The 13,904-nt window shown below is 49.1% G+C and overlaps 2 protein-coding genes across 2 annotated transcripts; both read left to right on the top strand.

Annotated features, from left to right (window-relative positions):
* Positions 1 to 539: 539 nt before the first annotated feature.
* Positions 540 to 1,502, top strand: LOC112637514. The gene has a single exon (XM_025407396.1). The coding sequence runs from the start codon at positions 540 to 542 to the stop codon at positions 1,500 to 1,502; it is 963 nt and encodes a 320-aa protein (XP_025263181.1).
* A 2,756-nt stretch (positions 1,503 to 4,258) lies between these two features.
* LOC112637515 (matrix metalloproteinase-24-like) lies at positions 4,259 to 5,890 on the top strand. Its single transcript, XM_025407397.1, has 2 exons — positions 4,259 to 4,590; positions 4,747 to 5,890. The coding sequence occupies exons 1-2, from the start codon at positions 4,259 to 4,261 to the stop codon at positions 5,888 to 5,890; spliced, it is 1,476 nt and encodes a 491-aa protein (XP_025263182.1).
* Positions 5,891 to 13,904: the final 8,014 nt, after the last annotated feature.

Raw genomic sequence — 13,904 nt, forward strand, 5'->3', positions numbered from 1 at the left:
GACGATAGAGAGCGCGCGGCGAGGACGGGGGAGGGAACAGGGCGATGCTCATCGTGCGCGAATCTAGCGTCGCGACGTCGCATCGCGACGGCAGCGGCGGCGACCACGATCGCGTCGCGGGAACTCGAGTCGCGCGCTCGAGAGAGAGGAGCGTCGGAGGATTGTCCGCCGTCAACGTCGCTTTTCTGCGATCCATGGGTTTCGTCATACCGAGAGCCGCGCGATAGTTCGACGACATGAGGGACATTCTGAGCATCGACGGGGAACCCGTCTTCCACGATCGCATCGTGAAGATCGAGAGTCACACGTACAATCCGTACGCCAACACCACTTTCGGATACAGCGACGAGATACGAATACCCATACAACAGCAGGACCTATACACGCTGCCGTGCGAGAGTTTTCTCTACGTCGAAGGTAGACTGCATACGAAGAATAATCCGCCGTCGAGCGGCGAATCGGGTAAGCCTGCCTCGGTCTCTAAGGAGCTGTCCGTGTCCTCGACGCCGGCGTGACTCGTGAACAATTGCGTCGCCTTTATGTTCGAGGAGATACGTTACGAGCTCGATGGCGTGGAGATCGATCGTAATCGCAACGTCGGAATAACTAGCACGATCAAGAACTACGTCTCGCTGACGGCCGAACGAGGCAAGATCTTGAAGAACGCCGGATGGGATCTCGCAACTGGACCGAGCGTCGCGTCGACGGGCGACTTCAACTTCTGCGTTCCTCTCGACACGCTGCTAGATTTCTGCGAGGATTACAGGCGCGTCGTCATCAATGCGCGTCACAAGCTGATTCTGATAAGAGCGCGAAACGACAACAATTGTCTGATATCGCGCGAGGAATTCGAGCCGAGAGTCGAGCTCGCGAAGATACAGTGGCGCGTGCCGCACGTGGTGCTGAATGACGTCAACAAATTATCGCTGTTGCGCACGTTGGACAGCGGCAGATATCTGAGCGCGCCCTTTCGCTCGTGGGATCTCTACGAGTTTTCGCTCCTGCAGAGCACGACCAAAGACTCGTGGGCCGTAAAAGCGGCCACGCAACTCGAGAAACCGCGTTACGTCATCTTCGCGTTGCAGACCGGAAGGAAGAACGTCCTGTCGCAGGACGCTTCCAGATTCGACGCATGCAATCTGACCAATGTAAAGTTGTATCTCAATTCCGACTTCTATCCGTACGACGATATGAATTTGGACTTCGATAAGAACAAGATCGCCGTACTGTACGACGCCTACGTGAGATTTCGACGAACGTATTACGGATCGGCGAGCGACGAGACGCTCCTGACTATGAACAAATTTCTACACTGCGGCCCGCTCGTGGTGATAGATTGTTCCCGCCAAAACGAAGCGGTTAAGAGCGCCACTGTGGACGTTCGTCTAGAATTCGACTGCAAGGACAACGTTCCTTCTAACGCCACGGCGTACTGCCTAATCATTCACGATCGCGTGGTGGAGTACAATCTGCTGACGAACGTCGTGCGTAAGATCCTGTAAGACGAATGGGGGGAGAGAGGAAACTCGAAATCGCGAAGATATCGGGGAAAGACGCGAATAAACGTCAGTCTCTCGCGACGATAATCGCGATGATGATCGCGACGACGATCACGGGCGATATCGCCCCGCCGCTCTTCGTCGATCTGCAGGGCTTCGTCGTCAACGAGCGATTCGTGACGAAGGAGATGGCGATACTCGCGAACGGCAGAGATCTGACGCATCACGTCTTTCGCGCGCCGATGTCGTGGAATCTGCTGACGAAGAGCGAGAAGTCGCAGGCCTGTTGGCTGACTCTTAATCACCACGAATTTCACTGGACCGACGGACACGTGAAGTATAGGCACGCGAAGCGGATCGTTCGCGACGCGATATATCGCGCGTCGAGGGATCTCGTGTCGAACGCCGCGGTGACGATCTACGTCAAGGGTCGCGAGAAGAAGAAGTGGCTGGCCGACATCGCGGGAGAGGACGCGGAGCAGCTCGACCTGACGATCGAGATCATCGACGCCGATTACGAGGATATCGGACCCCTTCGAACGCTAGCCGCGACTCGCGTCTATCGCTGCGGCTATCACTCGAAGAATTGCGCCTTGGAAAACGTGTGCAAACTGCACAACTGGTGGTTGGAAAGACGCGATCAATTGCGCGACATGTAAACAGAGACGCTATCAATTGCGCGATATGCGAACAGAGACGCATCGCGCGATGATTCGCGCGCCTCGCGCATTTTCCGCATCGTAGATTAGTTTTGCGCGTACTCTTATCGACTTATTAGCGGTTAATTTATCGCGCCTCGCGCGTTTCCCGCATCGTAAATTAGTTTTACGCGTACTCTCGTGGACGTATTAATGACTAGTATTTTTATCGCGCCGATTTATCGTCTACCTAGAAAAGTATCATTAATACTTAGTAAAAATAATATTAATAATAAGAAAATATTAATACTAAGAAAAAATTAATACTAAGAAAAAATTAATACTAAGAAAAAAATTAATACTAAGAAAAAATTAATACTAAGAAAAATAATATTATTACTAAGAAAAAATAATATTAATAATAAAATATTATCATTAACATAATATTGAAATAATATTAAAATAATATTAAAATAATATTATTACTAAGAAAAAATAATATTAATAATAAAATATTATCATTAACATAATATTGAAGTAATATTAAAATAATATTAAAATAATATTTAAAAAATATTAATGAACGAATAAACGTTAACTCGTATCGCGCGTACGCGGTGAAACGCATTTTCATACACTTCCTCCGAAGCAATCGAGAATTTATCGCGCCTCATTACCTCGTTATATTTCCGCGTTATTTTTCACACCGCGTTGTAGAGTATCGCGCGGGCATTCGACGGCGTTATAACAAATCTGAGATAGTAATATCGCAGGTATAGATTAACGTCGAAAGACCGTCTTTTTCCTCAGACCAAGTTTCGCGATCGCGCTATAAGTGTTATTTGTGCGAACGATGGACGACGAAATTTCAAAGTTACAAAGAATGCTCCAAGGAAGTATGTTCGCGTGGATGACGGCCTGGAAAATAAGATATATCAGGAAACTCATAAACGCGATCCTCGATATAGCGATAACGTGGAACGTAAGTATCCTTTCATCGTCGTTTATTCTTTCGCTCTCCTTCGAGGAAATATACGACGGTCGTCGATCGCGCGACATTTTTTACAGTTCGAGGAAGAAGTCGAGATCGGGGGATTCGTGAATATATATCGCCGGTGTTGGATACGGAGAAGAAGACGGGCGCACTGCATATACATGGATTTACTGTGATGCGACAAACCATCTCACAAGCTATGGGAGAAACACTCGCCTGACATCTTCGTCGACATATTCCGTTTAAGAAGATTGTTCGGAATGGAGCTACTCGTTCCAGATAATAAGATCAAAACCGAACATCTCTTCGATAACGAATCTTTCATAGAAATGTGGTACGAAGATATTAGTCCGATCGACGAAATTAGCTCCGCCCACACGAGCGACGATGAGTTTCAATCGAGGTACGTACATACCTCTCTTCGTCTAACGCGTCACCCTTTCGCTCCGCGTATCTCGATACGATCTATTAATACTACGCTTTCTATATTTCAGACGTCTCGCCGGTTTCAACGCCGAAGGACTGCGCCTTCCCTCCGATCTCGACTCGCATTGTTCCTGCGAGCGTTGTCTAAACGCTCCTTTAGATTTTGTCGACCGCTACTGAAAGCGATAGAGCCTGATTACTCTCAATTTATCCTGTTCGCTATCTAGTATCTCATAAGTCGTTTATAAATCATTTTTTTATAGATCGTTTTTATAAATCGTTTATAGGTCCAGTAACTTTCGTATGATTTAGCATATAACGAACGTTATCATTTCACTTTCCGCATATATAACATCGCTGCAATCACTATACATAGATCGTTTTATAGGTTTAGCATATAACGAACGTCATCATTTCGCTTCCTGTATATGTAACATCGTCGCAATTACTACGCATAGGTCGCTTTCTCATCGCGTAAGATGAGAACAACTTTTATACGAATAAAAAATTATTTTTTAAAACAAACGTTCGCTCCTTCGATCGCCCTTCTCGCGCGTTCGAGCGTATCTCCCCTCCCCTCCTCCTTCTCCCCTCGTACGACGCTTCCTCGCGTTCTCGAGAGCGATGTATCGCCGAATGACTCGCGCGCGCGATAGTTCGCTACCGTCCCGACCCCCGCGCGCTATCGCCTCGCGAGAACCATGACGCGCGTCGCGTTATCGCTCGCGCTGACGATATCCCTGCTCGCGACCGTCGCGGCGGCGCTGACCTACGATGACGTCGCGGAGGCGTCCCCTTATCTTCGAACCTACGGCTTTCTGGAAAACGAGGAGAATCATCAGCAGTCGTCGCTACTGGACAACGCGATCGCCCTGAGCGAAGCGCTATCATTGTTTCAGGAATACTACGGCCTGCCGGGAAACGGCGTTCTGACCGTGGAAACGATTCGCGTCATGCGCAAGCCGCGATGCGGCATCGCGGACATTCACGCTTACAGCCCGTTGACGAGAAAGTGGCCGAGGACGCATCTCACGTGAAACTTCAAACTAGCGAACAGAGATACTCTGCGCACGACGCAGAGCGCGTTCGCTCTGTGGTCCGAGCAATCCTCTCTGACGTTCTCGCGCGACCCGCTGCGCCCCGATATACTGATATCCTATCAATCCGGCGCTCATGCGTACAAGAACAGCGACAACGGGGGCTCGTGCCCGTCGCCGTTCGCGGGACTGGGATCGGTCGTCGCTCACGCGTTCTTTCCGACGGGAGAGCCTAATCAAGTGACCGAAGTGCACGTCGACGAGACGGAGCCGTGGCACATCACGCTGACTAGGCCCCCGTCGGACAGGCTGTATCTCCTTCAAACGCTGACGCACGAGATCGATCACACTCTGGGTCTGACTCACAGTATGAGGGAAGATTCGGTCATGTACGCGTACGTGCCTTCGGAGGAAAGGCGATATCCGCTCAGACTGAGCATAGAGGACGTCATAAACCTGCGAAATCTCTACGGATCGAGAGAGACGACGAATCCTACGATCGTCGACGCTACTCCGACGACCGCGGCGACGACTACGACGACAACGGCCTCGATGACGACGACGACCGCGAGGACGGTCAAGCCGCCGCTCGCTCCCTCCGATACCGCGGATCTATGCGCCTTGAAGCGCATAGACGGAGCGCTAATCATGAATCGTCGCCTGTACGTCGCGCGTAAACGCAACGTGTGGCCCGTCGATATGGGGGAGAGACGCTACGGAGCACCCTTCTCGTTCGCCGACTACTTCAAGTTCCTCCCCCGCAATCTCACTCGCGTATCGGCCATGTATCAGAGACCCTCGGGCGATATCGCGATATTCGCCGGCGACTACGTCTACCTCGCCGATTCGAATTTTCATCTTAAAGCGGGATGGCCTAGATCCGTCGAATACATCGGATTTCTCTGCGACGCTAGGATAAACGCCGCGACAAACACGCACGCCGGGCGCAGCTACGTCATATACAACGACGATAAAATAGCCGAGATAAACGACTGCGCGATGACCGTCGCGAGGCACGGCGCTCTGCGAGATACGTTTTCCGGGATACCATCCGCGATAACGGTCGCCTTCCGCCACGTCGACGGTAATCCCTATTTTCTGAAGAAACGCGAGTATTACGCGTACAGCGAGTTCATCGACGCGATAATCTCGGCCGATCCCTTCGATCTTAGTATACTGGGAATAGAATGCCCAGCCGATGGCATTCTGCATCGATTGAGCGAACTCGTCTCCAAGCTGTATCGTCTGGAATACGCGTCCTTCGAAAGACCGCGCAACGACGACGATGACGACTAAGATCAGAAAATCCTGAAACCTAACGTTAAGATTACGTTTTAATACGCTGTTCTAAACCGCTGTTCTAAACCGCTTCCGCTGCATTAATTAACGCGCATAACGCGCGCGTCGAGAATAAAGATATCGAGATGACGATCGAGATCGCGTCGTATATAAGGCACGTCTCGATCGTTGCGCGACATTTCCGATGATATTCGCGATTAACGCGCGTACGATTCTAAGCGAACGTCTCCGACGAATCTCTCTCTCTCCTCGCGATAACCAACGTTAACGACGCCGTCGCCACCGCAGTGTTTTCCTACGAACATCGAAGCCCTGTTCGCGAGACCGATCATGTTCGCCGGACTCGGACAGGAGTACCGCAGAGTGTTCGGGGACTCGTCCGCGACGCCCGCGACTCCGTCGGCGCCGCCGATGACGGGCCCTTTCGTCGCCCCGCCTAACCGTCGAGACGATTACGCGGTTTCCGCCAAGGACGAGGATACCACCCGCGATCGTTCCGACACTCCGCCCGTGATCAAGAAAGCTCGACTGTACACCGAGGACGAGTGAGTATGCGCGACGCTTCGCGAGTTACCTCGCCCGAGCGTTCTCGATTTCCGCCTCGATCGGCTATTTCGTATAATAACGTCGTCTTTTTTTCTCTCCGATCTCGACAGATGGAATAGAAACTGGCTGTTCAAACGCGAGATCAATTTCGCGAGACATCCGATTCAAATATTAGGAAGACGATATCCGCTGACCAAGACGGCGTACAAGTACATCGATATCGCCGTAACCGTGAAGCGCGAATCTCAAGTCGACATCGTCCTAGGAGACTGCCATGGAAAGGAGATATCTCTGACGCCCGACATGTAGAAGGATCTGTTCGCTTTGCGCAACGATATACTGCCGTATTTCGAGAACGACTTGGACGAGGCTGTGGCGCGCTTTCCGACATCCATAATCGTCGGAACCGTGATGCTTCGATTCGGCAAGATAAACAATCTGAAGACGCTGCGATTCGAGACGCCGAAGAATCGCATCGTTCTGTCGCACTCCACCGTGAAGGCGCTGTTCGTTCTCGAGCTATGCGTCAATCGCATCATCGCGTCGTTGACCGGCATACTCGAGACCGTAGACGCTAAGTTATCGCGTTTTCTAGATATCGCGACGGAGACCAACCACCTCGGCGATATTCCGGACGCGATTCGTCGACACGAGCACTTCAACGCGAACGATCTGATCGACTGCGAGTTACACGCTCTGCTATTCGGACTCTATCACAATTTGTAAAACGCTACGCGCAACGAATAAATGTATCGCGATCTCGAACCGTACACTTACCCGTATAATTGCGCTCGAATGAGACGAAACGATCGCGAGTACCGATATTATTCTCAACGTATGTATCTACGTATGTAACTTCATGATATAATAAAAAAATTTTACATGTAATTTATTCTCTTTCTCCTCAATTTACGTCACCCTCGTCTCTCCTCGATTTGCGACGAATTTCCTCCTCCTCGAAATAAATCTAATATACATCGTATATTATACATTGTATAAAATCGTACGTTATATAAATCATACTTTATATAAATCGTATATTATATCTCTTTCAGGCTTACGTCGAATACATCCGCTCTATTATTAACGTCGACCTTATCTCTATCTCGCGCGTCGAACCGGCAGAGGCGCCCGCGGTCGCGCGACGCGTCCGACGGGGCGATCGCCGCTTATCGCGCGCGCCTAGCGCGCCGCGTCCAGAGACGCTCCGACGCGCCGTAACCAGGGACGCGCGCGCTCTCTCTCCCTCTCCCTAGCTCTCTCGCCCTCTCTCTCGCTCTCGCGCCGAACCCTCGTCCTCCCCCTCCGCATGACGTCACGACCCTCCGTTTACCCACCCGACGGCGAGCGGCTCCCCTCGCCCTACCTACCCCCCCTGCTCGCTCCCGCCGCCGTTACCCTGCCCCTCAGATATCGTTCTATCTCTCTCGCTCTACGAGACCTCTCTCTCGCACCCGTGGAAAAAGTGGGTTAAAACCCGTATATTCTCCCTACTTATTCACGTGAGTCGATCAGACAAATATACAGAATTACGTTAATAACGGAAGAATAGAACGACTAGATAATTATACAAGATAGACGATCGAACATAAGCGCGAAAAATTAACGGTAATATTGTAACGGAGCACCTTTCCCGCCGCGGATCGGCTCGCCGGAATCAGGGTTCGGGAGAAGGGGAGGCTCAGGCTCGCAAAGCACCACACAGTTCTGGGCGAAAATATGTTTATTTAATAAAAGAACAGGCAGATGAGAGTTTCGGGCGGTAGACCCGTACAAGTATGCTAAGCTGGGTCTTTACAGGACGCCGTGACGGAGCCGCGGATGCGGCTTCACTTATACTAAATCTAAGAGCTAACGGGTATGACCTAATACTAATCGAGATATTTACAAAACCTATGCTACAATTGCGCGGACGGTCCTTTCGAACGCGGATCGCGGAGGAAAACCCAGGGGGTCGCGTGCGGTATATCACGGACGCGGGCCTAACAGGGCCTGCCAACCGAGGTCGGCTGAGGACGGGAGAACCCGTCCCCCGGGTGACGTACACGGGTGCCCCGTAGTACGTCGGGATACTGGACGTCGGTAGCAACCGACCGGGCCCGGTAGCAACCGGGCTCTAGACCAGGGTAATTAAACAGGACCCCCCCAGGAGTGATGTCGCGACGCGAAAGTCCTAATGGGTGGTCTCGTGTCGGAGGGCACGGACTCGGGCCTAGCAGGGTCTGCCAACCGAGGTCGGCTGAGGACAGGAGAATCCATCCTCCGGGTGACGTACACGGGTGCCCCGTGGTACGTCGAGATACTGGACGTCGGTAACAACCGACCGGGCCCGGTAGCAACCGGGCTCTAGACCAGGGTAATTAAACAGGACCTCCCCCCAGAATAACACGCGGACGACGGACGAGCAGTTTAACGGGCGACCGTGACGAAAGGTCGGTCGGGGATCTGGTAGGAGGGAAAAGAAAGAACGGTTTATTTCACAACAATCTTATTCCGCGGAGGGCCGTGAGATATGCAGAACGGGTGGGGCGGTCGTTGTTCAGGAAACGTGGGTACGGCTGTCCTCCAGGAGCTGCGGTGGTTTCCTCAGATACCGTGGATCCGGCTGTCCTCCAGGAGCTATGGCGGCGGTCGTTCCCCAGGTGCGGTGCTCGTCCATGTAGCCCGAGGCCGTAAGGGGGGGGGGCGTTGTTACCGGAGCCGTGAAAACGGCTAGTTGTTCCAAGAGCCGTGAAAACGGCTAATTGTTCCCGGAGTCGTGAAAACGGCTGTACGGATGCCAGGATGCGAGCCGGACAAGTCCGGACGTCGGTTGAGACCGACCGAGTACGGGAGCCCCGTACCCTGGACCGGGTCGTCCGTGGCTCGACGGAGAGTGGGTCGGAAGTAAGCCGGACAATTCCAGACGTCGGTTGCAACCGACCGAATACGGGAGCCCCGTACCCTGGACTGGATCGTCCGTGGCTTGACGGAGGGCTTCTGGACGTCGGATGCAGCCGACCGGGCACGGCTAAGGCCGTGCTCTGGACCAGAAGCAAGGATGGAAGAGGAGTTCGGTAGGCTTCGAATGCCCAGGGTGCGCCCTGTGGCTTCTAGCGTCCCGAGAGTCGGGATAGGAATAGGTACCGGTCTGCCGGAGCGGCCGCCTTATATACCCGGCCAGCTACCCCCACTCGATACCCCCACGCGGTCATGCGCGTAGTAGTGGGGCAGGACGTGACTCTCAGCCCGCGGCTCCCAATTCCGCGGCTCGGTCGAGGTGCTCAATCGGCGGCGCTTGGCGCCAAAAATGGCGCCGCGCTGTGTCGTGCGCTAGTAACGGCCTAGCCGTTACAATATAATCTCAAAAACGTAAACAATAAATTATAATAAAGGTCGAACGATTCACACCGCAGGGATACGCGGGTCGATGCCGCGACGCATTTACCGGATATCAAATATCGCGATCGCCTTTTTGTGTGAATTCGTCGTATCGCAAGTTACTTTACATAAAAATTTTCAAACAACAATAATCGCCAAAAGAAAAGACAATACATTTGACTGTCGGCGCTTAACCAGGAGAGAAGGCACTCAATATTATCGTAGCTCGAACAAAGAATGTCGGCCGGCCATCGCACTCTACTACGCAATTATCGAAACACGAATTACTTTCTAGCAAAGAATTTTGTGACGGCAGCAATTCGACACGGACTCTGTTCGGACTAATTTTACCTGATACTCTAACGATAAAACGGCCTGAGGAGGTCGACGCTCGTCTCACTGATGACTCCTTGCGGCTCTCGGCTCTCTCGATATCCAGTCAGACAATCTCGGTGGAATGACATCGCTGTTATTAGAGAATGTAAAATAACCAATTTCGTCTATAAGTGCTAGTAAATTTTCCAAGTATTTGTATTTCGACTATTGAAGCGATTTCGAGTATACGTACACGTTCTCGAAACGTACACTGTGCGGACTTTCTATCAAACTAATCAACACGTCTTACCACAGTTTGAAGGGCCGCAAACAATACCGCGTATAGTAGTCGGCAGCATGTCACCATGCTTGCGTACTTTTTTCTCCGATATTAGTCTATCGTCGAAATTTGATACTTTGATTACCCGCACTTGTCGCACGAACCGCATGTTTTCTCTTTCGAATCAATTTTGCGAATGATCACGAGGGGAGACCTATTTATAGAAGTGTCTCGAAACCACTCAGTATCAAACATATTTCTCCTTCTGTCGGATGAGAGAGACATTCTCCGGCTTACCGCCGAATAACTGCAGTATATCCCAAAGATTTTATTACTGAAAATTTTGGCGATTACGTGGAACGATTATGGGACAAGCTTCCAGAATATATAAAGGCTGATCCGGAGATTCGACAATCGTTCGTGCATGTGACATTACAACCAGCCGTGGCAACGAACACACATGGACGGTCCACCACCGTTGATAAAAGATTGCTACGAATGTTAGCGAGAATCGTAAGAGGCAGCGGTCTCTTAAATCGTGCGATAAATGCGCTTCCCATCGAATTACATATTCCCGGTTATCAGTTTTGCGAGCCGGGAACTCGATTAGAGAAACGATTGGCTAGAGGCGATCGAGGTATCAATCCATTGGACGCAGCGTGTCGACATTGCGTGCGAAGCAACGACCTCGACCAACGTCACATCGCGGATCGCATACTAGCTGCAAGAGTGCGAGAACGCATTACCACGAGAAATTCGACTCTCGGTAAAAGAGCAGCCGCTACGACTGTTTGGGCGGCAATGAAGGCAAAGACAAAACTCGGCATGGGGATGAAAAAGTCATCGACGACAAAGAGGAGGAAAAAACGAATACTTCCAGTAGCGAAACGCGGTGGTATTTTATCACTTTTACTGTTATTGGGAGTTGTCGGTTCTTTGGCTGGCGGTGCGGCGGGAATTGCAAAGGTGGTAAACGATAGCAAGGCGGCGCAACGTTAGCTGGAAGAGATGCAGCGTCACAATCGCGCTATGGAAGGTCGCGGACTTTATCTCGCTCCGTACAAGCGTGGACAAGGATTCTCAACAAAGTCTAAGAGAAAAAAAAACGTCGAAAAAACATTAAAAATGCCTACGGGTGCGACAATTAACGTGCAATTGGAACAATTTGCGAAACGTATGCACATACCTTTCTTTAGAGGTGTTTTCATGCGCAATAATTTACCGATAAGCGGTGTATGACGAAACGAGAGCGGTATCGTCAATTTGGATGACGTTGATGGTCCCGGTACTCATTGGGTAGCGTACGCAAAGAGGGGTGATCGTGTCGTATATTTCGATAGTTTTGGAAATCTTCGACCGCCCAAGGAACTTGTGTGATATTTCGGAGTGAAAATTGAATACAATTATACATGGGCCGCATTTATATTTTATATGTGTATCGTATTATCCAAGATATTTTCACATTTATTTCCAACTGGAGAAATTGCTGTAATTGACACGAGATCACTTACTATCATGGAAGCACACCCACTGGCAAATAAACTAGCAGGGGGCCCACATGGTTTCAGTGTGCAATTAATTATAACAAAGTTTTTCCGTTTTCGTTTTGTTTTTATTAATGCGTATATTGGACCATAATTTTTTACTTGTAATTTTGTTAGCTTTCATTTTTATTTATTGACGATTGTTTTATTGCACTATTATCAGACAACCATATTCAATGCGTTTCATTAGACCATAATTTTAACTCATTTTTCCGTTTATTTCACTCGTTGTTTATTTATCATTATATTATTGCGCTGAAGAGGATCGAAAATCGATCGAAACGTTCGCCTTTAATAACGTACCTATGTTTTGCTCGTTTCGGTATTATTGTAATGTCACCGTCGACATAGACTTATTTTGATGTACATCTTGACATAACTAAACTTTTGTAATATACATGTTTTCTTGCTCTACAAGCCCTTTATAACTAATTACAATTATACATTTTATCAAAATTATAATCAGAGTATCTGTGGAGCAGTTGTGTTTAAAATTTCTTCAAACGATCAATTTAAAGCCTGACAATCCATCGTCACGACTCAATATTCGTTCGACATGTCACTGACACTTACATTGACTGGCAGAAGCAGCGTTCTCGCTGTAAGCTATTTCCCCGCTATAGATTTGACCGATGCCGATTACGAGCTCGGATTAACGGATTTTGAAACTTATCATACAATTCCAAACGTAAATTTTTCGAATAATAAATTTTATTTTGGCAATGACGACAAGGAAATTACGATTCCCGAAGGATCGTACGAATTGCACGCCATAAATGACTATCTCAAACGCGCAATTTTGCGGGATGAACACCTTTCCACAGATGTTGAAAACAATTATGATGAGGAATATTCAATAGCGCTCCGCGCCAATCACAGTACGCTAAAGAGCGAAATCAAATGCGCCTACAGAATAAACTTTCCCAAACCCGACAATGTAGGATCCTCGCTTGGATTCTCGTCGAATCGTATATTGCAACCTCGCAAGTGGTATGAATCGGACGAACCTGTTAATATTATAAACGTAAATATTATTCGTATAGAATGCAACGTGACTACTGGTGCGTACAGCAACGACATGCGTGTACACACGATACATGAATTTTCACCGAGCATACCGCCAGGATATAAGATATCGGAAACGCCGGCACAGATCATTTATCTGCCGATCGTCGTACGAAGCATTACGGATTTAACGATACGTATTGTGGATCGAAGAGGTCGATTGCTCGATTTTCGAGGAGAGGAAATTACCATAAGATTGCATATACGGCGGCGACAAAGATAGTATGCTCGTGCTGAACGAAACGGAGCACGCGAAAGACAATACTACTGCAGTAAGGCGAGCGATATCGGGTGACAATAATAAGATAGCCGTTAAAAATAAGCTGAGCGCGTTGAATCGTGAATTTTTGAAATCATTGGGATTCATCGTACGAAAAGAATGATTGATATTTTGAATATCGAAGGTGAGCCAGTCTTTGACGATCGCATCGTCAAGATTGAGACTACTCATACGTACAATCCGTACGCCAATACGACGCTTGGATACAGCGATGAGATACGAATACCTATACAACATCAGGATTTGTACATGTTACCGTGTGAAAGCTTTCTTTACATCAAGGGAAGGTTTAATGTGCGTAAAGTGAATGATGAAATGAAGGTTGTATTGGGAAACAATTGCGTCACATTCATCATGTTTGATGAGCTTCGATACGAACTCGACGGAGATTGATGGCAACAGAAATGTTGGAACAACATCGACGCTCAAAAATTATGTCTCTCTAACTCACCAGAAAAGTATAAACTTGAAGAACGCTGCGTGGGATTTGACGTAGAACGTGACAAAAATTATTTCAACTTTTGCGTGCCGCTCAGCATGTTGCTGGGATTTTGCGAAGATTATAAACGCGTTGTGATTAACGCTCGTCACGAATTGATTTTGATACATTCGCGCAACGAT

Source organism: Camponotus floridanus, unplaced genomic scaffold (assembly GCF_003227725.1).
Source record: "Camponotus floridanus strain SB8 unplaced genomic scaffold, Cflo_v7.5 scaffold172, whole genome shotgun sequence".
In the NCBI taxonomy this organism is placed as follows: Eukaryota; Metazoa; Arthropoda; class Insecta; order Hymenoptera; family Formicidae; genus Camponotus; species Camponotus floridanus.

Coding starts and splice junctions, on each gene's coding strand:
- LOC112637515 (XM_025407397.1), top strand. CDS start 4,259: ATGACGCGCGTCGCGTTATCGCTCGCGCTGACGATATCCCTGCTCGCG. Junction 4,591..4,746: donor TGGCCGAGGACGCATCTCAC/GTGAAACTTCAA, acceptor GTACAAGAACAG/CGACAACGGGGGCTCGTGCC.
- LOC112637514 (XM_025407396.1), top strand. CDS start 540: ATGTTCGAGGAGATACGTTACGAGCTCGATGGCGTGGAGATCGATCGT.